The following is a 22,155-nucleotide window of genomic DNA, read 5'->3' on the forward strand; positions in this document are numbered from 1 at the left end:
TGTTTTTCCAAAATTTGGATATAAACAGGTTCGGTCCGGCTGTTAAATCTCGTCACTGTGCTGGTGAGTCCATAGCATAGCATATCCCAATTTCTTTCCCCTCACCGCCTCTTATTATTATATATATATATATATATATATATATATATATATATATATATATTTCATTTAATTTATTCCTTTTCATTTTTTTTTCTTTTTCTTTTCTTTTCCTCTGCTCTCAGGTTTCGGTTCCCGCGAATTTCCGAAACTCCCATTTTCCAGATCGCCGGAAAATCTCGCAATCTACGGTACATCTCACTTCGATTTTCTGTTTCACACTTCACTTCGGTCACTCACTGCTCCTGAAATCGCCGATTAGCTCGCGAATCGCTCTCGTAACCATTCCGGAAATGGTGGAGGTTTTGACCAATCTAGGGTTTCTGTTTTGCTTTCGCAATTTGGAAGTGTTTGTAGGCGATACCTTGCTTTTTCGCCACGAGTTAACGATGACGTCTCGTTATTCTCGTGTTACTTCGTTGGTACTTCAGTGGCGAATTGTGTGCGGAATTATACGCACATTGTTTTGTATCATGTTTTCTAATTTTTACAGTTTTGTAGTTGTGTTTAAGTTGTTGAATTTGCAATGTTCCATGGAGTTTTTGTTTTGAACGATTTTCAGTATTTTGCTTATATTTTTGTTCAATCAAAGGCTTTTAAATCTTAAGCTTTGAAAAACAATGTGTCTTGAGTTGATTTTTCAACTATTAAAACTTACAACCAACCTAAAGTCCTCTCCTTTCCTTTGGAGGGGTTCTGGAGCTTTCTCGAGTACTCTACTTATGCAAAATAAGTGAACATCTCCTGGAAACAGAAATCAGTGATCTAGGTTTCCACTAAATTAAACTAATTCCAATCCATTTATTGTATGTCTAAGGACTAAAATGTTTTATTTCTGCAAGCATTGGGTAATTCCTTTTAAAAAATTTTCCCAGTATATCTTTCATGCAGCTGCATCTAAGGCATTTGGAAACATATGCATTTAGTTTATTTATATTTTCAAGCAACAACTTTGTTGGCATTATGTGGGTAAAACATTCTTTTGGTAAGAAAAGATATTAAAGGATAATACTTTTATCCTTGGACTTGTGCCTTTTGGGATTTCGATCCCTTTGTTTCTGATTATAAAGTTATTTCATGGGCAAATGCTAACCTAGTCTGCTGTGATTTCTCCCCCTTGGATGATTCTTTGTTCATTACAAAAATTGTCATTCTACACAAGGTTTGGTTGATAGAATCAACACATAATTCTTTCTCCTTCTTGTTTCCTTCAGGATTTCTATCATTTTTAGCAGAATATGAGTAGCTTGGTGGAGAGGCTTCGTGTAAGATCAGATCGCAGGCCAATTTATAATCTTGACGAGTCAGATGACGATGCTGATCTTTTGCCAAGAAAATCCGGGACAACTCAGGAAAAGATAGAGAGGATAGAGAGAAGTGATGCGGTATGTTATACTTATTTTTGTATAGTGTTCACTGTACTGCTCAGTGCTTTGGATGGTGACTGATAGGTGATATTTTTCTGCAACAAAAGATACTCATACTTGTTTGTGTTGTTCCCATGTATTGGAATTTCCAGTCTAATTTGAGATGTTGATAAATTTAAATTTTTTTAAGAATGTAGACATCTCTGACTAGCTTTTGATTGGTAACATTTGTGGAGGGGTATATTTTCCCCTTGAATTTTTCATTCTAATACAGATACAAGAGCTTTGATATGGCCAAGGTTGTGAAGGGAAAGCACCCTTAAGGCGCTAGGGAGTTTCACTATCTTGAGATAAAGGTGTCAGTAAGCACACACTTCTTTGAAGTAGGGCTTTAATACTAGGAAAAGAGAAAACAGTAAAATGGTTGACTATTGACCATTAATTGCCTTATAAATTCAATAATCAAGCAGTCAAGTAACACATTCATATTTCGTAGTAAAAATCACTATTAGCAATGGTGTTGTGGCATATGGCGGACTATATATGTGCGTGTATTTTTTTATTTTTTATTTTGTTTAGACTATAGGTATCCTCCACGAGTGACAATCTTGCTGAGCCAGGTAGAACCACTATGGGCGACAAAGCTCTCGCTCTGAGTATTTATCACAGTTATATATACCCAAGACTTAAACTTGAGACCTCTGGTCAAGTTGGAATAGTCCCACATCAATGTGCTTGGTGGGGTGTGTGTATATAGATAGATGTAGATATATAATTGCAGAAATAAGGTGTTGGTCCGTTCTAGCTTCTTGCCTGTGTTAGACGTGCCGTTCACAATACTGGATACAACTTATTTTGCAACATAGATTTAACCCATTCGGAGAAATAACATATAGTTGTCTTCTTAGCTTCTTTGTTATGTTTTGATTATGGCTATTTAAGAATTAAGGAGTTTCTTTGTCGGATATTAAAATAGATTTGCAGCCCTTGCTTACTTGATACTGATATTGAATTTAGGCAGGAAAGAGAAAGAAACAGAAAGACAGAGAAGGAAAGAGAAAGAAAGAGGGGAAGAGAGAAGAATAACAGAACAGAGGATGGAGAGGGAAGAGAATAAGAGACCAGAGAAACTGTGCACTGCACTTCTTGATTATCATTTCAGTCTGTCTAAAATACAACAGTCCTACTTTATTTATAGGCACTTTGGCAGCTACCCAATAACTATGAAATCCCATCTAACTGTAGCTGACTAATTAACGGTCTTTTCCTATTTATATTTACATAACAATACCCCTCCCCCAAAGAGGACCCTTTCCTCAAGGATCATGAATTTCAAATGGGATGGTAAGAGGAAGAGAATTTTAGTTCAATCCCCAAAGTAATCAAAAACTCATTCCAAAATTTACTACAAAAACAGGATCCCTATTACTGATATATAGAATTTAGGTGGAAAAGAGAAGGAAATAGAAAGACAGAGAAGGAACGAGAAAGAAAGGAGAATAACAGAACAGAGAGGATATATAGAGAGAGACAAGAAACAGAGATCAGAGAAACTGTGTACTGCACTTTTTGATTATCGTTTCAGTCTGTCTAAAATACAACTACCCTACTTTATTTATAGGCAGCTACCCAACAACTATGAAATCTAATCTAACAGTCATTGACTAACTATCTAACCATCTTTTCCTATTTATATTTATATTTACATAACATATGTTGTTCTTTTTTCTTGGTTTTTCATTCATTTGTTTCTCTGATGAGGTTGTTATCTTGTAGTTTTCTCTTTCTACTCTCTAACAAAATTTCTTCCTTCATTCAATGATAAAAAATAAAGGTTTTATGTTACTTATGTATGCATTAAAGGTTCTATTATTCTTGTTAGTAATAACAGTTGAAGCTAGTTTGCATTTTTTTATCCGTAATCTGTAAATGTTTTATATTTAACATTTTTTGGTTTAATTGGTTTCTTTATAGATTTGGTGTTATTGCTTTACACTAAACCACCCTTCCTTGTTTTGATTTTTCCATCCTTCTCAATAGAAAGAGAATTTATGTCAAGCATGTGGTGAAAATGAAAATCTTGTGAGCTGTGGAACGTGCACATATGCTTACCATCCTAGGTGTTTACTTCCACCCCTTAAAGGTCCCCTTCCAGACAATTGGAGGTGCCCTGAATGTGTAAGTGTTCATATTTTGTACCAGCAATACTTGTAATAGATTTCTTGTTTAGTGATAGCCAATACTTATCTATGTGGGCATATATTTTGCAGGTTAGCCCACTTAATGATATTGATAAGATATTAGATTGTGAGATGCGGCCTACTACTGCTGCTGACAATGATGCCACAAAATTAGGGTCAAAGCAAATTTTTGTCAAACAATACCTCGTTAAGTGGAAGGGCCTATCCTATTTGCATTGCACATGGTAAATTTGTAGGAACTCATCCTTTAATATGTTGCACACCTTTCCATAGTGTCTAGTAAACCTTCTGCATGCTTATTATGTGTTACTTTCCATTCCTCTCTTTTGCTCTATCTATTTATGCATTCACTCCCAATTTTTTATTTTAAGTATTATTATTATACATTTTTATTTTCTTTCAATCATTTTGTTATTTTTGCTATTTTCTATTTTTCTGCTGCATATTCTTCTTTCTTTTCTTTAGGGTGCCTGAGAAAGAGTTTCTGAAAGCATTTAAGACTCATCCTCGTCTAAAGACCAAGGTGAACAACTTCCATCAAAAAATGGCATCTGTCAATACTTCTGACGAAGACTTTGTTGCCATTCGACCCGAATGGACTACAGTTGATCGAATACTTGCTTGCAGGTATTTTGGATGACAATTAGAAAGATTAACAGGAATTCTAGTAATGCTGGTGTGTTTGGTAACTTGTGTTAGGTCGGATTCAAACTATCATTCTTGACTTTTGGTGTGTTTATATATATATAATTGAGGGTGAGAGGAAGAAATTTAAGTGGTCATGTGATTATTAAATAACTTCTAATTCTAACAATCTATGGATGGTTCAAATTTATTCCTCTCACCTTCTTATTTTAAACACTCCTCTCACTTAATACACCCCGTGTGTGTGTGTGTGTGTGTGTGTACTGTGACCAATTAAAAAGGTCATGTGACTTTTTAAAGAACTTACATGACTTAGTTGTTTTAGTCTTAACCTTTTGCAGTAAGATCTAATGGTCAATATGTATTCTTCTCACTCTCACATAAAATTGCCATCAACTGAAGTTTGGTATATGTTTTGGAGGATATCTTCAATTTCTGATTGTACTTTTCCACCTCTTCTTTTTCTTTAGTAATTTTTTTTGTAGTAATGGATTTTGAGAAAATGGTGACATTGCAATGTGCAACCTAGTGGCTTAATAGTTTGCTTTATCTTTGTCCTATTTTTTCCTCTAATTTTTTTTTTGACAAATGCACATTTTTTATTGAACATGTTGTATAAATGGTACAGGGGTGATGATGATGAGAGGGAATATCTTGTGAAGTGGAAGGAGCTTCCATATGATGAATGCTATTGGGAGTTTGAGTCAGATATTTCTGCATTTCAGCCAGAAATCGAAAGATTCAATAGATTGCGGTCTAGATCCAGCAAATTTTCTTCCAGTAAACAAAAAAACAGTGTTAAGGATGATGCTGAATTAAAGAAACAGCAGAAAGAATTTCAACATTATGAACAAAGTCCTGAGTTTCTTTCAGGTGGTACGTTATTTTAACTTATTTATTCTTCTGGAAATATTATGTTTTATGTTTATTGTTTTTTTTAGATTTGGATTTTTGGGTGATCTAGATTACTTGATTTCATTTTTATGTTATTGAAGGTACATTACATCCATATCAGCTTGAAGGCTTGAACTTCTTACGATTCTCTTGGTCCAAGCAGACTCATGTTATACTTGCTGATGAAATGGGACTTGGTAAGTAGTCTCTCTCTTTTTCTTTATCTATCTATTCCACTCTTATTATTAAAAGTTCAGGGGGATGGGGCTCTATTCCAGTTGAAAGGGGGGTGTTGAGATAAAAAAAGCATTCGAGAGAATAGAGTAGTGGCTCGGTTGTAGAAGGGGAAATCCTTGGAGAACAGATTTTTTCCTGTTCTTGTTAATAAGTGTTCTGTCATTTCATTCTTTGCTTTGGGTTCATAACAATGAGGGTTTATAGTGGTACTTAACTGAACCTTTCAATCAAAGCATTTTGATCCTTGTGAGCTGAACAAACCCCATTGGATTTCTTAGAATGTGGGTTTGGGCATAACTCAACCCCAAAAGCTAGCTCATAGGGTAAGAGTTGTCTCCCACTTATATACTCTACCTTGGTCTTATCTTTAGCCAATGTGGCACTTGGATTTTTCCTAATACTCCCCCTCACTAACAACACTTTTGGGCTTGGTGCGTGAATAATATGGTGGGTGGCCCGTTAGTGGATATAGGATAGGCTCCGATACCATCTTAGAATGTGGGTTTGAGCCTAACCCAACCCCAAAAGCTAGTCCATAGGGTGAGGGACTGAGGGTTTCCCCCCCACTTATATACTCTATCTTGGCCTTATCTCTAGTCAATGTGGGACATTGCTTTTTCCCAATAGGATTTATACCTTTCTTGTACTGTTTGTCTTCCTTCCCTCTGCCCTTGATTTGGAAGTATATTATTGTACTGTTTGTCTTCCTTCCCTCATACCCTCTGGAGAAGTATATTATTGTACCATGATGGCTGAGTTTTTCACTTGCAGGCAAAACCATACAAAGTATTGCTTTCTTAGCATCCCTTTTTAAAGAGGGTGTCTCCCCACATCTGGTGGTTGCTCCACTTTCAACTTTGCGAAACTGGGAACGTGAATTCGCAACATGGGCACCTCAAATGAATGTGGTATGCATTCGGAAATTTCTCTGTAATATGTTTTTAGGTAGTTACTCTTTTACTCATGTTTTTTTTTTCTGCAGCTAATGTATGTTGGATCTGCCCAAGCTCGTAATGTTATAAGAGAGTATGAATTTTACTTTCCAAAGAAACTGAAGAAGATCAAGAAAAAGAAATCTGGTCATTTAATTAGTGAAAGCAAGCAAGACAGGATTAAGTTTGATGTTCTTTTGACATCATATGAAATGATCAACTTTGACACAACATCACTAAAACCTATAAAATGGGAGTGCATGGTATGATTCTACTTTCCAGTATATTAGCAGAGCAAGAGAACATATTAGTGTGCCAGTTGCCTCTATTACATGCTATTCTCATATCTGGTTTTCGTAATGCTGGTAGCCTGACATCTTTATGTATGTGTTTGCAGATAGTTGATGAAGGTCACCGTCTCAAAAATAAGGATTCAAAATTATTTTCTTCATTGAAGCAATATTCTAGCAAACATCGTGTTCTCTTGACAGGAACTCCTCTTCAGGTTCACTTTAAATTGTCATAGTGGTTTATTGTGGGATTATGCCCTAATTTTTTTATTATTGATTAATTGAATCATGTTCTTGTTTTGTTTTTTGAGCTTGCTGGCTGGATTTTGTTTGGAAAATTATGTGGTGGTTATTGTCTAATATTTCCATTTTCCTTGGGTTTTAAAATTGTTAGAGGATTGTTGAATTTCAAATTGCACATATATTTCCCCAAAAAACATGTATTTAGGTTTTCTAATATATCCAACATGAGATTTTTTGTTACCTTGATTCTACCATCAATGCTAAGCATATAACTTTGTTGCCTTAACTGGGAAATTTTCACTCCAGGTATATGTGTGTGTGTATTTGCCAATAGTTATAATATATAGTACTTTTTCACATGTAATGTTGTATTGTATTATTATCATTTTAGTTACATATGGAAACTTGTCTGGTACACTTCGCACCTTTTAATGCATACATTATTGATTTAAAGTCTGGTTGCATATCTGTTGGAAGTTGAAAAGTCCTAATGGCAGTTTTTCTGATCATTTCAGAACAACTTGGATGAACTTTTTATGCTTATGCACTTCCTTGATGCTGGGAAGGTTAGTATGAGGAATGTTCTATAAGATAAACCATGTTTTTAAGTTATTGAATTTGCTGATGAAGGTCAAGAGTATCTTATGAAGTGTTTTTTTTTTTTTTAATATTGGTAGTTTGGAAGTTTAGAGGAGTTTCAGGAAGAGTTTAAGGATATCAATCAAGAGGAACAAATTTCAAGGCTTCATAAAATGTTGGCCCCGCATCTCCTGAGAAGTATGTATCTTAAATAATTATTTCTTATGCTAATTTTGTGTTGCCTGTATATGTTTTTAGCTTGAACAATGATGAACTTGGTATTCTTGCTGCTGGTGGTAAAAATCAAATTAGGATACTTCATTGCAATTTGTCAAATTTGCCAGATCTTTGGATGTCAAGAAGTCTTTCTTATAAAGAACATATCCAAGAATTTTGTTTAATATTCACTTTAGGAGCATATATTGCATCAAGCTTGTCAGTCAATATTATGCAAGTGACTAGACTGTTTCTGATGTGCTGTTCTTTTGTGCAAAACTAGGGTCAATTTTTAAAATGTTGATCCTCCTTTCTCAATCTGTGTACTCTTAAGTAAAGTTCTTGTAGAAGTTTTGTTCTCTGCAATCATTCGGGAGTGAAGTGGAAGTTGTTGATCTTGTTATGCATAATTGCATACAGGATGTTATGTATATCTCAACTGGAAGAAAAGTGATTGGCAGTTGTTGGAATGATACATATTGGAATTGGTCCATTAATATTTAATTGCTGAAGGATATGAAGATTGTTTGGTCTAATGTAATGCTAGGCCTCTAAATTGAAGTGCATAGGGGTACTGTAGATTCTGATAATTTGAGTTGGTGGTTTTAAATTTTAATTTCTGCATTAATGGAAAATGCAAGAGAGCTCTCAGAGGCCTGATTATTAAATGGTTCTATCGTTCCGATAATAAATAAACTAAGTAGGTGATAATTTGTTTATGGAAATGTGTATTGCTGAGTTGTGGATTCAAATTTTTAATGTCTTTGCAGGAGTGAAGAAAGATGTCATGAAGGAGCTACCTCCTAAAAAGGAACTTATTCTACGTATTGAATTGAGCAGCAAACAGAAAGAATATTATAAGGCAATTTTGACCCGTAATTATCAGATATTAACTCGTCGTGGCGGTGCACAGGCAAGATTGATGCTTTAATGAACTGACTTTTTGGTTTATTCTTAATCTTAGGTTCATAAGAGCCAAAACACCTTAACAGTATTGGTCTCATCATGTTTTATATTTATATGTTTTTTATTTGAATCAGATTTCTCTTATCAATGTTGTTATGGAACTGCGTAAGCTCTGTTGTCATCCTTACATGTTAGAAGGAGTTGAACCTGATATTGATGATGCAAAAGAAGCATTCAAGTAAGCTCTTATGTCATTATTTTAGAGTGACATTATTTATGGTTTTTTGTCAGAAATGCGTTCTCTGCTTATTTGGTGCTAAATCTTGTTTCTGTTTTTTTACTATTGAAAATCATTCGCTTTTGTTAGTTGTAATTTGTAACTTGTAACTAAAATGAAATATTTGGGTATCATGTTGGAAGGCATTATTTTTGGTATAATTTGTACTAGGATTGAATCAATGTTGTTATTGATTTACTCCATTTTCCCTTCTTTTTTCCATTTGACAGACAGCTGCTGGAATCATCGGGGAAGTTGCAATTGCTGGACAAGATGATGGTGAAGCTTAAAGAGCAAGGACATAGAGTCCTCATATATTCCCAATTTCAGCACATGCTGGACTTGCTTGAAGATTACTGTACATACAAGGTATTGTGAGGTTATTCTTTGTTATCGACATGATGGTTTCTAAAGTTGATTGCTTCAGTATAATTAATATTCACCTTGCTTTTTGTTTCTTTTTTAAAAAAAAAAACTAGAATTGGCAGTATGAAAGGATTGATGGCAAGGTTGGTGGAGCTGAAAGACAAGTTCGGATAGATCGATTCAATGCCAAAAATTCTTCAAGATTTTGCTTTCTTCTTTCTACTAGAGCAGGGGGCCTGGGGATAAACCTTGCAACCGCTGACACAGTTATTATATATGATAGGTGAATCTTTAAATTCCTGTGATTTTCTTTTCTTTTTCTTCTAGAATAATAATGTGATGAAAATATATGCCCTGAAACAAGTTTTACTGTCAGTTAAATATAATAAAGAAGTTTTTAGATGAATAGCTTGAGTGTTCAGCAAAACACACTCAGCTGGTTCTATATAAATATACATCTGTGACTTGCAAAAGTGGCACAAAGAAGAAAAGTACAATGAGCACACCTAGCCTACTGCCTACTAAGTACAGAGTAGATACAACAAAAGTCAAGAAACAGTGCAGCAGCTAGTATAATAGATATAAAGTAGCCTGTTTTTCTAACACTGTCTAAAGGTTTTTCTTTTTCGGGTTAAAATATATCTTCAGCTTGCCTATTACAACTCCCATCGTCAATATATTCACATTTTCTACTGGAAAAACAAATAAAAATAGTTTAACATAGTTTATTTATTGGTTCCTGGCCAGTCATTGTCCATTCCATTGCATGTCTTATGGTGAATTTGTCTCCTTTATTGCTATTGTCTGTGTTGTTTCCTTTCTGGGGGTGGGTACCTCTATCTGTTATGCACGTGAGTTGTGACTAAGTTATCTTAAACTCTACTTTAATGCTATTAGACTGGCAATAGCCTACTTGACATGACAAGATTGAACTGCTGCTGGTTGGTTAGCTTGTAAGCCTGGGGTATTCATCTATATGATCTTAGAAAGTTAGGTGGTATTTGAGACAGCAGCCTCCTGATCTGGTTCTCTTGCTTTTTCTATTTTTGGCATACAAGTTGGTTGGGTTGCCTCAACTTTTTAATGGAATATTTTTCAGTGATTTTAGAAGATGCCATCAAATGAGATTCTGGGGACTGCTGATAAGAAAGAGTTTCTGGAGGCTATTTCTAAATGTGGTCCAAAAACAAAGCATAATCTCAAGGGAACACAAAGCTCTCTTGAGCAAATTTTTTGTACATATTTTGCCTTCTTGCCCTGTTTAAAGAAATGACAAGAGATGTAATGTAATGTTCTATGATTGAATAAGGATGGTGAGTTATATTGAGAGGGTATTCAAGTTGCATGGCATGTTCTAGTTTTTCTTTTAAAAACAATCTAACTAGAGAAGGTAGGCTATTTTTAGGCCTGTTTGTGTTTGTGTTTTTTTTTTTTAATTACATAATGTATAAAAGTTTATAATGATTATATAAATTATTAAAAAAAAAACCCTCAATAGTAGCTGTTAATGCTTTTTTCAATATTTCTTTTAATTCATTGATCGAATCATTATTCTGTAGTGATTGGAATCCTCATGCTGATTTACAAGCTATGGCTAGAGCTCATCGACTTGGACAAACTAACAAGGTTTGAGATTTTTCATTGTTATGTAATTGTAGCGCTGATTACTATTGTTGATTCTGAATGTTATAATGGTTTTGGCATTGTAGGTGTTAATTTATAGGCTTATAACACGGGGAACTATTGAAGAAAGGATGATGCAGATGACTAAGAAGAAAATGGTGTTAGAACACCTAGTTGTAGGGAGGCTAAAGGCTCAAAATATCAACCAGGTTAATAATTACTTTTTCGCAAGGCTTATGTTGTAGAAGCTGATGATAGTTAGCAGTCTTGTTGTTAAGGCAGCATTAATTATGATTGGTTAGGTGCTCTCTGCTTGTCTTCTTTTTCTTGTTTTTTTAAAGTATTGATATGAATTGCAGAAACCAGATGGAAAATGGATATTGACTAGTAGTTTAGCATTGGACCCAGGAATATAATTTTTTTTCCAACTCATGTTTGCTAATTTGTTGTCACTGTTCACTGCCTTGTTCATTTTATCTTCTGGTCACAAATGGTTAATTTGTTTGTATACTTGTACACAGTTGTACTGGAATATACACAAATTGATTTTATAACTGAATCAAGTAAGGAAGAGAGTGATAGGAACTCTGAAGTTATAGAAAATAGGGGACCAAGTTCCTTAAAAAAGCAGAGATAAAGACTGAAAATGCAGAAAGAAAAGGAAACAATGTGCAAGAGAATCCAAATATACAGAGAATATACCTACCCACCATGTCTCCCTCTAAATTCCCTCCCCTTTTATGTTACTCCTAATCAATTCCCTCCTTTTCCCACACTCCTTGCCACAAAGGCAAGATTTTTTACTGCCCTTTACTGTGCAAATCCCCCTTCTGCTCCTTACTCGCATTGTCCTCAAGCTGGTCACATATGAGGCCTAACTGAGACTTGGAAAGCATGGACACTGATTTGCTTTGCTGCATTTTATAGTATCCTTGGTTCTTCATTTCATAGTCCCACACTGCCACTTCTCTGACAGGTTTTGACCCCCTTCTGCCCCCTCCCCCAGTTGCAATTCCTTCGTGTTAGAGATGTAATATAAAACTGTCTTTCACCCCAACAGTTTAAGCTTTTAGGATTGTTGGTTTATGACATGGTATTGGAGTATCTATGACCAAGTGGTCTAGAACTAGATCACTTTAAATTGAATTTTAGCTCAAGGTATAGGTGGATCTGTGCATCATCCTTGCTTCTAGCCCAAAGGGCTATTGCGTTGTGGGTGTTAGAGACCTAATATATTATGGAGAACCTGCATGGCCCAACAATCTTTTATATATTTTTTCAGTAGTAATTCTAGGTACTATTGCCTGTAACGTAGGCTTTAGGCTTGGCGGTTCTAGAACCATCCATGATTGGGGAACCCGCAGATCCATTTGCAACTCCTTTGCAAATATTACCGGATGGTATTTCTTTCCTGTATTTCAAATACTTCGTACACTGCCCAATAAGTTATTGAACCATTCATGTCTTTATGCAACAACTTAAGCTTTTGGGTTTGTTGGACATTTTTTTCTTCTTCTTGAATGCAGTTCCTTTTCCATATGGATGAAAGGCTGTAATATGCAGTGTGGCTGTTGATTTAGAACCTAGATAAGTATTCCTGTTGGGGTATAATTTTTTTTTTTCGCAAGTAAATTTCATATGTTGGAAAGGGAAAGAACTAAAAGTGAGGGATAAGGCATATAATCCTGAAAAGGATGATAAAAGAAGTGATAAAGGTACATTAACAAAGTAGGTACCCAACAAAGTTAATACCTATAGTATAGTAACTATTGACTGAACTCCAGAGAAAAAGGCATGGGCAGTTCTTGAAAATATCAGGAATTGTACAAGTTGCAAACCTGTATTTGTTTTGTGAATATTGATTGAGTTTGGTATGCATATGCCATTTTGTTCAAGAGATTGATATTTTCTTAAAATATTAAAAGTCTAATGGCATTAGGAGTTAACAAATTGAACATTTGATCTATATCCAGTTGAACATAGTTGTTAAAAGATTTGATGGTAGCTTTTGACTGTGCGTAGGAAGAGTTGGATGACATCATAAGATATGGCTCAAAGGAGTTATTTGCAGATGAGAATGATGAAGCAGGCAAATCCCGCCAAATTCATTATGATGCTGCTGCTATTGATAGGTAAACAAGCATTTTTCCTCAAACATGAAATACGAATATGCTTGGGATATTTATTTCTTGTATATTTTTTTATAACAGATTGCTGGATCGTGATCAAGTTGGAGATGAAGAGGCTACTTTGGATGATGAAGATGAAGATGGATTTCTGAAGGCTTTTAAGGTTGACTGTGTCATTATCTTGCATATATTCTGCTCTAAATGTTTATTCAACTTTGATTTTTTTACTTTGGTTTGTAGTGAATTGAGAGATGCCCTTGATTTTTCTACTGTCATTTATCATTTTATAGAAACAAATGTATATGGACTTAGAGACACATATAAATCAATCAAAAGTAAATTGGATTTGGCAAGAACTGGATTGACCTATGTGCATTAAAAGAATCACTGCCACTTCTATATTTATTGATATTATCGGAAGTGTTTACTGAATAGTGTTATAATCACGCATATGTTCTTTATTTATAATCTCATAATAGGGTAAGAAAGTCTCATGGATACAAAGAATCAATCTGAATCCCTAATTTGTAGCAACCTATATTTCCATATTTGCATGTAATAAATGTCCCTATGTAAAACTTTTCTAACAATTATTATTATTATTTGTTTTGAAAGCATTCTATGGCAATCCATTGGTCATGATTATTTAGGCCCCGTTTAGGATGGTTGAGTTTCTGGTTTTCTGTTTTAGAATGCAATTTCAAAACGGAAACGCGTCCAGCTAAAATGGGGCTGAGTTGATTTTTTACTTTTCAAAACTGTTTTCACCCATTTCAAAAACAATAAAAATAGGTTTATTCTTTTGTTTCTGTTTTTATGCGGTTCCCTTTTAACATAGTGCAGTGCGCGGGGTGACTACACTTTGTCACTGCCGACCAAGGAGTGCACCGCGCCACTGCTAACCAGGGTGGGCTTTGCCGCTGCCGTCCAGAGTCCTAAAATCCCCAATAGACTTGCTCTGCGAACTCCCCTTGTTTTCCCAATCATCCCATCCTCCGCCGTGAGACTGTGTCATTGGCGGTTTCCCCTTCCCGGTGGTGGAGAGGTTTTCCTTGACTACTGGCGGATCCTGCCAAGGATGGCCTCAGCGATGGCCTAGATCCAGTCATGGTAGACAGCGGTGGCATTGGTGTTATACTTCGTAACGATGTTGGTCTCCTTGGGGATGGAGTACTGTGTGAGAAACGTGTCGGGTTTGTCGTTTTTGTTGGCTTACATTTTCTGAATCTGGATGTCGGACCAGGACTCCATGGTGACGGATCTGATGAAGTAGATATGGACGCCGAGATGCTTGCCAGAGCACTCAAGGCACATGAAGGCGCTGTAGGAGACCGAGGTCCACACAGATCTTGTTCCCCGCCTAGTACTGCAGGTCATGGAGCAGCTGTGCCGCTGCCACAGGATTTGGAAGAAGGCGTGGGTGAGTGTGTGGATGAATGAAGAGAGTTGCAAACCAGGAAAATGGTGGTGTTGGTGACTTGTACCTTTCTGCTGGATGCCCCACAAAATGTTTATTTTCAAAACATGTGTTTGGTCATTTTAAAACTGAATCTATTTTTTTTTTTAAATATCAAAACTGAAAACTAAAACTGGATTTAAATTTTCAAAATTTTAAAACTTAAAACCTAAAACTGTTTATATATCTAGCTTGCCTTCAGAATTTGCAGCCATTGTGGATATTCTCTCTTTAATTGCATCCTATTCCTGAAGTATATACACTATTCTGCTTTTGCAGCTTTCATCATGCACTCCTCTTCACTGAAATAATTATTTTGGGAAAAAATCAAGTGAATTCATTTTGAATACTAATAATTTCTTTGCTTTTCTTCCTTTTGTAGCTATATTTGTGAAATGAATTTTCTCTTAGCTTAGAGCTCCTTAAACTTGCTAAATTGAAAATTGTTGAATATTAAAATGAAATATTAAATAATTGGTATTAACAATATGTAATTGCAAAAATGAACTAACTCGTATACTTTTTATGGTGGATTTTATGACACTCAAAGAGTGGCTAATTCAGATGTACTATCATTTCTAATTGTTTCTTAGAATAAAGGTTCTTCAAAGTGATACTTCTTTCTTTGAGATTAAGGAAAAAATTGTGACAGAAGTGCTTGCAGTTCTTGATGAAGGAGTACTCTGCCTCCATTACCTTTTCCTGCTACGTCAATCAATTTTGCCTTTATTACAACGAATAACTGCACTAGATTTTTTTACCATCATTTGTTTCATTCAGGGTTTTTGTTTGGTTGCTATGCTTTTGATTGATTGAGTGGATTCTATGATGTAGGTTGCAAATTTTGAATATGTTGATGAGGCTGAGGCTGCAGCAGAGGAGGCAGCACAAAAAAGAGCAATGGAGACACTTAACAGTTCAGAAAGGACACATTACTGGGAGGAGTTGTTAAGAGACAAGTATCAAGAGCATAAAGTTGAGGAGTTTAATGCCCTGGGCAAGGGGAAGCGAAACCGGAAGTTGGTATGTGATTTTAATATTCATGCTATTGTTTTCTATAATTCTATTAATTTGCAAAGGAAAGATTATTGGTTCTTGTTGTCATTTATAGATTTATTGTGAAATTACACTCAACTGTTTCAATACATATTCTGTTTGCTCCCTAATGTTGCTTTCTACGTTGGTACATTCTTATGAAATTTGTTCCTTTTTGTTTTCCTCTCAATATATGACATATGCTAATGATTTTTAGAACTAGATATTGATATCTAGGATTTTGTGCCCCAATGGCGTTGTGTAATCCATGTAGCCAACTTCACTAAGTGGGGTAAGGCTTTTGTGGTTGTTGTTGTATGTTGACATCTAGGATTTTGAAACTTGAAAGTCTGTTTTTGTGTGTATCTTGAGGGGGGGTACCAACTTGAGCGGTTAATTTATCCTTGATTTCCCAGATGGTTTCCGTGGAGGAGGATGACCTTGCTGGTCTGGAAGATGTAAGCTCTGATGGTGAAGATGACAATTATGAAGCAGAGCTTACTGATGGTGATTCAAATTCCACTGGAACTACAACTGCTAGAAGACCTTATAAAAAAAAAGCACGTAGTATGTATCAAAATTAATTTGAGTTTTTAATGATATGATGGACCTGGATTATCTGGTTGTGATGTTAATATTCATTTAATTTTATTAGCAGCAGATAGCACAGAGCCACATCCTCTAATGGAAGGTGAAGGAAAAGCATTCAGAGTCCTTGGTTTTAATCAAAATCAGAGGGCTGCATTTGTGCAAATTTTGATGAGGTTACTTTCTCTACATATATTCTTTATGTATTGAGATGATGAAGGAATTCGGATGGCCATATATGTAGTTTATCTCACTCTGTATTTCAGGTTTGGGGTTGGTGATTTTGATTGGAAGGAGTTTACTTCCCGCATGAAACAGAAGACTTACGAAGAAATCAAAGAGTAATAATATGCTTTTCTTTAATTTGTTACCATATTTAGGATGTTTTATACAATTTTTTGGCTGGAAATTTATCTTAACTTTCTTTTTTACCGGAAAAGAGGGGGGGGGGGATTTTGATGACAGCTGTGCCAATGCATTCCCAACAAAAAAATTGTAACCATTTGAACACAAATTAGGTTGAGAATGGTAATATATTTTGGATTAAGTTTGATCTTGTGTACACGCCTATATATAACTATTGTATAAGATGACTAGTCTCTTCGTCAGGGACCACTGTGTGAGGATGTTGAATTGTTTTGTCTTCCCTTTTCTTTCTCTATTTTTTTTGTTGCAGTTTGTTGCTTCCAAATGTTTTGTCCCTATGAAAAATATATAAATATGGTTAAAGGCTGCAAAAAAAAGAGGATATTATTATTCCTTTGGGTAAATCCTTCATGATATATCCCTAAGTACTTATAGATTAATGGGAGGATCAACATCCTTTGCGAAAAGTGCAATGTGTTTTTCTTCCTTTTAGTGTTTGCTGTGAGCTTTTTTAATTATTTTTTTTTCTTTTCTTTCCTTGTGCCCTTTCTATTTTCAATTATAGTAATCAGTAAAATATGATATTAATATGATATAGATTTTTAACATTGTTTAATAATTTTATTTCATACCTTGTGATTTTATCATACCTAAAGTCATTCTTTGTGAGTGAATTTGATGTGTATATATTTTTTGTTACAGCTATGGAACCCTTTTCTTGTCTCATATTGCTGAAGATATAACTGATTCCACCACATTCGCAGGTGATAGATCTTAAATGCTATCAGTATATCTTCCTTCATTCCTTCCCCTCCCCCCTTTTTATTTTCTATATCTAGTTTCCTAATTTTTCCTTTGTGCTTATAATTTTTCTGTAGATGGTGTTCCAAAAGAAGGACTCCGAATCCAAGATGTACTTGTTAGGATTGCAGTCCTGCTCTTGATAAGGGACAAGGTAAGTTTTGAATGAACTTTCTGTATTTTAACTGCTCATCATTAATGTATTATATCTACCTACTCCCCCAGTCTTGCTGCAATATAAGAGATTTGGTAAAAGTTTTAGAAAGGGTAAATGTGCAATCACCTAATTAACAGTTTGAGTGGTTAGTTGCTCCACACTGATATATTTTAACCAAGATTTGTTTTTTGTACTTGTTATTTTAAATATGCTTGTCGTATCATCTCATGTGAAGCTTTTCATGAGTTCTACCTTATTATAAAAATTTGTGATAGCATCTAGAATCTAGATGCATGCCCAACTATTAAATGCTACCGGTATTCTCTCCTCTCCATTATTTTCCAACATGCTTGATTAAAGTGTTCTGGAAGTATATAATGAAAATGAAACTTTATGCTTCTATATTTATGATTTTAATTCAGTTCAACTGACTATATAAAAACTTTACTGTATCAATGAACCATGTGGTTAACCTATGTAGAAATGGTTAAAGGCGTTCATTTAGTGAAAAACTTAGTTTCTATAATAATGTGGCACTATGTTGTTTGTTGATGTCTGATAGGATAAAAGCTCATCTCTTTTTTTTTTGGGTGTGTGGGGTGGGCTTAAGTTGAATGTGTGTTTTTGAAATTAAATGTCCTCTAGCTGATGAATGTGCCTTCTTATTCTTGGGATGTGGAATGACAGGTGAAGTATGCGTCACAACATCCTCAAACTCCATTGTTTTCAGATGACATATTATTACGCTATCCAGGATTGAAGGGTGCAAAGATATGGAAGGAGGAGCATGATTTGGTTTTGCTACGTGCTGTTTTGAAGTATGTATTGTAATACAGCTTGGTGTTTTCTTAAACATTGCAACAAATACTATCTTCTAACTGCATGATATTAGCCCTTAAATATGGTTTAATTACACACAAAAAATGTAGACTTAAATACCATAAACATAAAGTCTATTATATATATCAATTTTGTGTTTTTGCATGTTGATTTTCAATCTCCTTTGCTATATTTTACGTTATTTGTAATAGTTAGTTTTGGGTGTTGGTAGTTTACTAGTTATAACTTTTGTGTATTCTTTTTGTTGATATATCCCTTAAACATAATTCTTTCTATACAAGACATGGGTATGGAAGGTGGCAAGCTATTGTTGATGATAAGGATCTGAAGATTCAGGAGGTCATATGTCAGGAGTTGAATCTTCCCTTTATAAACTTACCAGTTCCAGGACACGTTAGTTCTCAGGCACAAAATGGTGCAAATTTGACAAATGCAGAAGTACCCAACAGTCAATCCAAGGAAAATGGTGGGAGTGATATAGCAACTGATGGTGCACAAGGTTCTGGTGATGCTAGGAACCAAGCACAGTTATATCAAGATTCGTCCATATTATATCATTTTAGAGACATGCAGAGAAGACAGGTTGAGTTTATAAAAAAGAGGGTTCTTCTCTTGGAAAAAGGGCTCAATGCTGAGTACCAGAAAGAATACTTTGTAAGTGTCATAGCCCATAAAATCTTTTAAATAATTTCCTTCTGTGGAATGACTGGATTCAAGTTCAAAAAATTAGATGATAAAAAATTGATGGTAGATGCATTGTTTTTTTAATCAAAGGTTTCCTTGTTAGTTACTGGCAATCACCAACAGTCACCATTAGTTTGAGAGTGCTAGAATTTAGCTTTATACCAGGGTGAGAGATGAAGCAAAACAAACATAAAAGTTTTTTTTCTTCTTATTTCTGGTGGTTATGGAAGATAACGAAAGAACTTATTAGAAAACACGAGCAGGGGAGACATGCCCTCCTTGTACGTACCCAACTTTAGATACCTAAGAACTTATTTTCTTGGTATTACTGCTCGTTATGGCTGAAAAAGTTTGGTATACACTACTTTACTGATGGCGACTGTGTTTCCTGGTATACTTACTGCTAAAGTATCATCTTATGTATAGACAAGCGCACCTGTTGCATTTGTTTTAGCATCTTGATATAAGCCTTCTTGTATTAGGGAGACTTTTGATTTTCTCTAGCTGCGGGGTATGTCCCGTTTATTGTTGTATCATTTTGGGTTTAATATAATTTACATTTTTCCCAAAAAAAGTATCACCTTTTTACATTCTTCCACTCCTGTTATATCATTTTTCACTATCTTGTTGCTGGAACTTTATGTTTTACTTTGGTTTTCAATTATTGCCATCCATTAGTATTTCGCATTCGCTTCCTTAATCATAGCTATCATTGTGTTTTCATAATGTGTAGATTATAGATTGTAGATTTTAGCTAGTTTAACAAGAGGTCTCGAGTTTGAGTCTTGAGTATCCAGCTACATTAGATACTCGAAGGGAGAGTTTTGTCACACATAATGGTATTATTTGATTCGAGCAAGAGTGCCTCCAGTGGAGGATACCTGTGGTCTATACCAAAAAATGTATAGATTTTAGCAATGGTTTATCATACAACAATACAGAATGCATGATTGGTCTCTGAAAAGGTTTGCTTGACTTTCTTGTGGGCTGACATTTCTTTCCCATGAACTTTATTTGCAGGGTGATCCAAAATCAAATGAAGCAACAAATGAAGAACTTAAAAGTGAAACCAAGGCTACTAATTTCCCAAGTGATAAATTAGGGGACAGTGACACCAAAATGATTGATCAACTTCCGCAAGTAGAAACAATAGGTATGATTCTATTCTTGTTCTCTGTATACTTTGTGTCTAGAGCAGACAACAGAAGTTACCTAGTTTGCATCAGATAATGGAGGAAATCTTGCATACTCAGAGTATTTCACCTAGAAAATTAGAATAAGACAATGGCACAGAAATTGAATCTCTGCTGTCAGATTAACATTTGTTAGGACTATGGGCTTGGTTCCTAACAACGTAAAAACAACCTGGAGTGGAATACCCTCTCGAGTATGCAAGAATCTCCGGATATTTTATTGATGTGGTCAGTATTTTGTGGCCTCCCCCCCCCCAAATGCCTGCCTACCTTCTACGGTAGCTATCTGCATACCCAACTGAAAAGGGGGAAAGAAAAAGACCAGGAGACTTATTGTAGTACTGCCATTTTCTGCAGCTTCAGAAGAAATTGTGGCTGCATGTGATAGTGATCCCAATCAATTGGAGTTAGCTCGCCTTTACAATGAGGTAAATATATAGTACTATTGTTCTCTCTTCATGACCTTACGCTTTATGACAGATTCATTTCATTCAATAAGAGGTGGTGGAATATATAGTATCCTGCCGAGTATCTGTATCAACAATCTTTCTTGTGTTGGCAGATGTGCAAGGCAGTGGAGGAAGACCCCATGGATTTAGTTCAAAGTTCTTTGGCAAGAGAACCGGCAGAGCTCAATGTAGTGAAGAATTTCCCTCCACTAGAAACTATTTGCGAAGACATTAACAGAATCCTAACACCCACACAAGAACAACCTATTGCAGAAATGCCAATATCGAATTCAGATAAGCAATCAGAGGCTTTGTCACACGGTGAAAATTTGGCCTCCAAATCACCGCCAATTCCTCAAGATGCCTGCAAGCCTAAAGATTCAGCGGACAATGAGAGTAAAGATAAGAAAATAGAATCGGAATCTATAAAAGAAAGCTGTTCAAGCCTGGTAGAAGAGAAGAATGAAACACTAACTCTTCCGGATAAAGAGGATAGTAAAACAGAAATTGATGAAACTATGAATGATGCCGAGTTGAATGAAAACCCGGAGAAATCCGATGCTGTATTGGATGGTTAAAACTCAATGTCTAGTAGACAGATATTTGTTGTACCGTGTAATCATAGTAGTCTCAATCAGCATTTTTATCACATTAAAAGTGAAGTAAATTATAAACAAGAAGGCACTACAGCATATACGGTAGTAGTTATTCAGTCCCGTGCAACTAACTCGATTAGAAATTGTTCCTTTTCATGTGTTGTATTAGACGGATTTATTTTTCAAGGAATTGAATGAAGAGTATGATCAATTGTATACTATACTACACGGCACGTTACCCTTCATTATATGAGTTAGCAGAGAACTGAGGAAATTTCCGTAAACCATTTCTGCAAGGAAGAATATTAGCGGAATAAATGGTTAGCAGAGCAAGTCTTGAACAGCTTACCTCAGTTAATATTCCGCCAATATTAACTGAGGTAAGCGTCTTGGACAAAGCCATAGTGTTTTAGTTGCTGAATAAAAATGGTTAGCAGAGCAAGTCTTGAAGAGATGTTACTGTGATATTTCCTGCTATGTTTCGTTTTTAAAGTGCACTGTTATAAAGTGCAGTAACATGTTTGTAATGAGTGTGCCTCCCGTTACAAAATTCAGTCTTCTGTTTTAGCTTGTGTAGTTTATTTTTGCTTTGTCCTTCCATATAGCAACAAAGCGACGCAAAAGGATTGCACATGACCATATTTATCGTGGTAAAGCCGAAACTAAAATTGACATTCAAGTTAAATTTTTCCGTTCTTATCATGGTAAGTCGAAAATAAATTTGACATTTCAAGTTAAATTTTTTCCGTTCTAGTCTTCTTCAAACTGAATGTGTTTGTGTGAGAAGATTATTTGCTTAAATAAGCTGCACAATTTAAAATTCCCATTGGGATTTTATCTCCTTTTATGTTTAGCGCCTGCAAAGAATGTTTTGAAATCAAACCCAGGTTGATTTGGACTGTATAAGTTTGGATGAAATCAATCTGCAACATGAAGAACGCTAAGGAGTCTTCTGGGGGATCTATTATGTTTAAGATATAAGGATT

The 22,155-nt window shown here is 35.3% G+C and overlaps 1 protein-coding gene across 2 annotated transcripts; it reads left to right on the plus strand.

Annotated features, from left to right (window-relative positions):
- The first annotated feature begins 211 nt into the window (after positions 1 to 211).
- LOC114408919 (CHD3-type chromatin-remodeling factor PICKLE-like) lies at positions 212 to 21,696 on the plus strand. 2 transcript variants are annotated; one of them, XM_028372137.1, is made up of 31 exons: positions 212 to 290; positions 1,314 to 1,484; positions 3,507 to 3,644; positions 3,737 to 3,891; positions 4,133 to 4,294; positions 4,941 to 5,188; positions 5,308 to 5,403; positions 6,215 to 6,351; positions 6,426 to 6,638; positions 6,773 to 6,880; positions 7,424 to 7,474; positions 7,586 to 7,685; positions 8,474 to 8,616; positions 8,744 to 8,847; positions 9,117 to 9,255; positions 9,366 to 9,535; positions 10,812 to 10,878; positions 10,962 to 11,084; positions 12,898 to 13,007; positions 13,086 to 13,167; positions 15,295 to 15,483; positions 15,912 to 16,062; positions 16,151 to 16,259; positions 16,350 to 16,424; positions 17,152 to 17,213; positions 17,328 to 17,404; positions 18,095 to 18,225; positions 18,529 to 18,901; positions 19,952 to 20,084; positions 20,482 to 20,552; positions 20,687 to 21,696. In XM_028372137.1, exons 2-31 carry the CDS (start codon positions 1,338 to 1,340, stop codon positions 21,149 to 21,151), a joined length of 4,329 nt encoding a protein of 1,442 aa, XP_028227938.1. In that variant the 5' UTR covers positions 212 to 290; positions 1,314 to 1,337; the 3' UTR covers positions 21,152 to 21,696. The 2 variants fall into 2 exon arrangements, with proteins under 2 accessions (XP_028227938.1, XP_028227939.1); XM_028372138.1 differs by having other exon boundaries at positions 16,154 to 16,259.
- Positions 21,697 to 22,155: the final 459 nt, after the last annotated feature.

This window comes from Glycine soja, chromosome 4 (genome assembly GCF_004193775.1).
Source record: "Glycine soja cultivar W05 chromosome 4, ASM419377v2, whole genome shotgun sequence".
NCBI classification, from domain to species: domain Eukaryota; kingdom Viridiplantae; phylum Streptophyta; class Magnoliopsida; order Fabales; family Fabaceae; genus Glycine; species Glycine soja.

Coding starts and splice junctions, on each gene's coding strand:
- LOC114408919 (XM_028372137.1), top strand. CDS start 1,338: ATGAGTAGCTTGGTGGAGAGGCTTCGTGTAAGATCAGATCGCAGGCCA. Junction 6,352..6,425: donor GGGCACCTCAAATGAATGTG/GTATGCATTCGG, acceptor TTTTTTCTGCAG/CTAATGTATGTTGGATCTGC. Junction 9,536..10,811: donor ACAGTTATTATATATGATAG/GTGAATCTTTAA, acceptor ATTATTCTGTAG/TGATTGGAATCCTCATGCTG.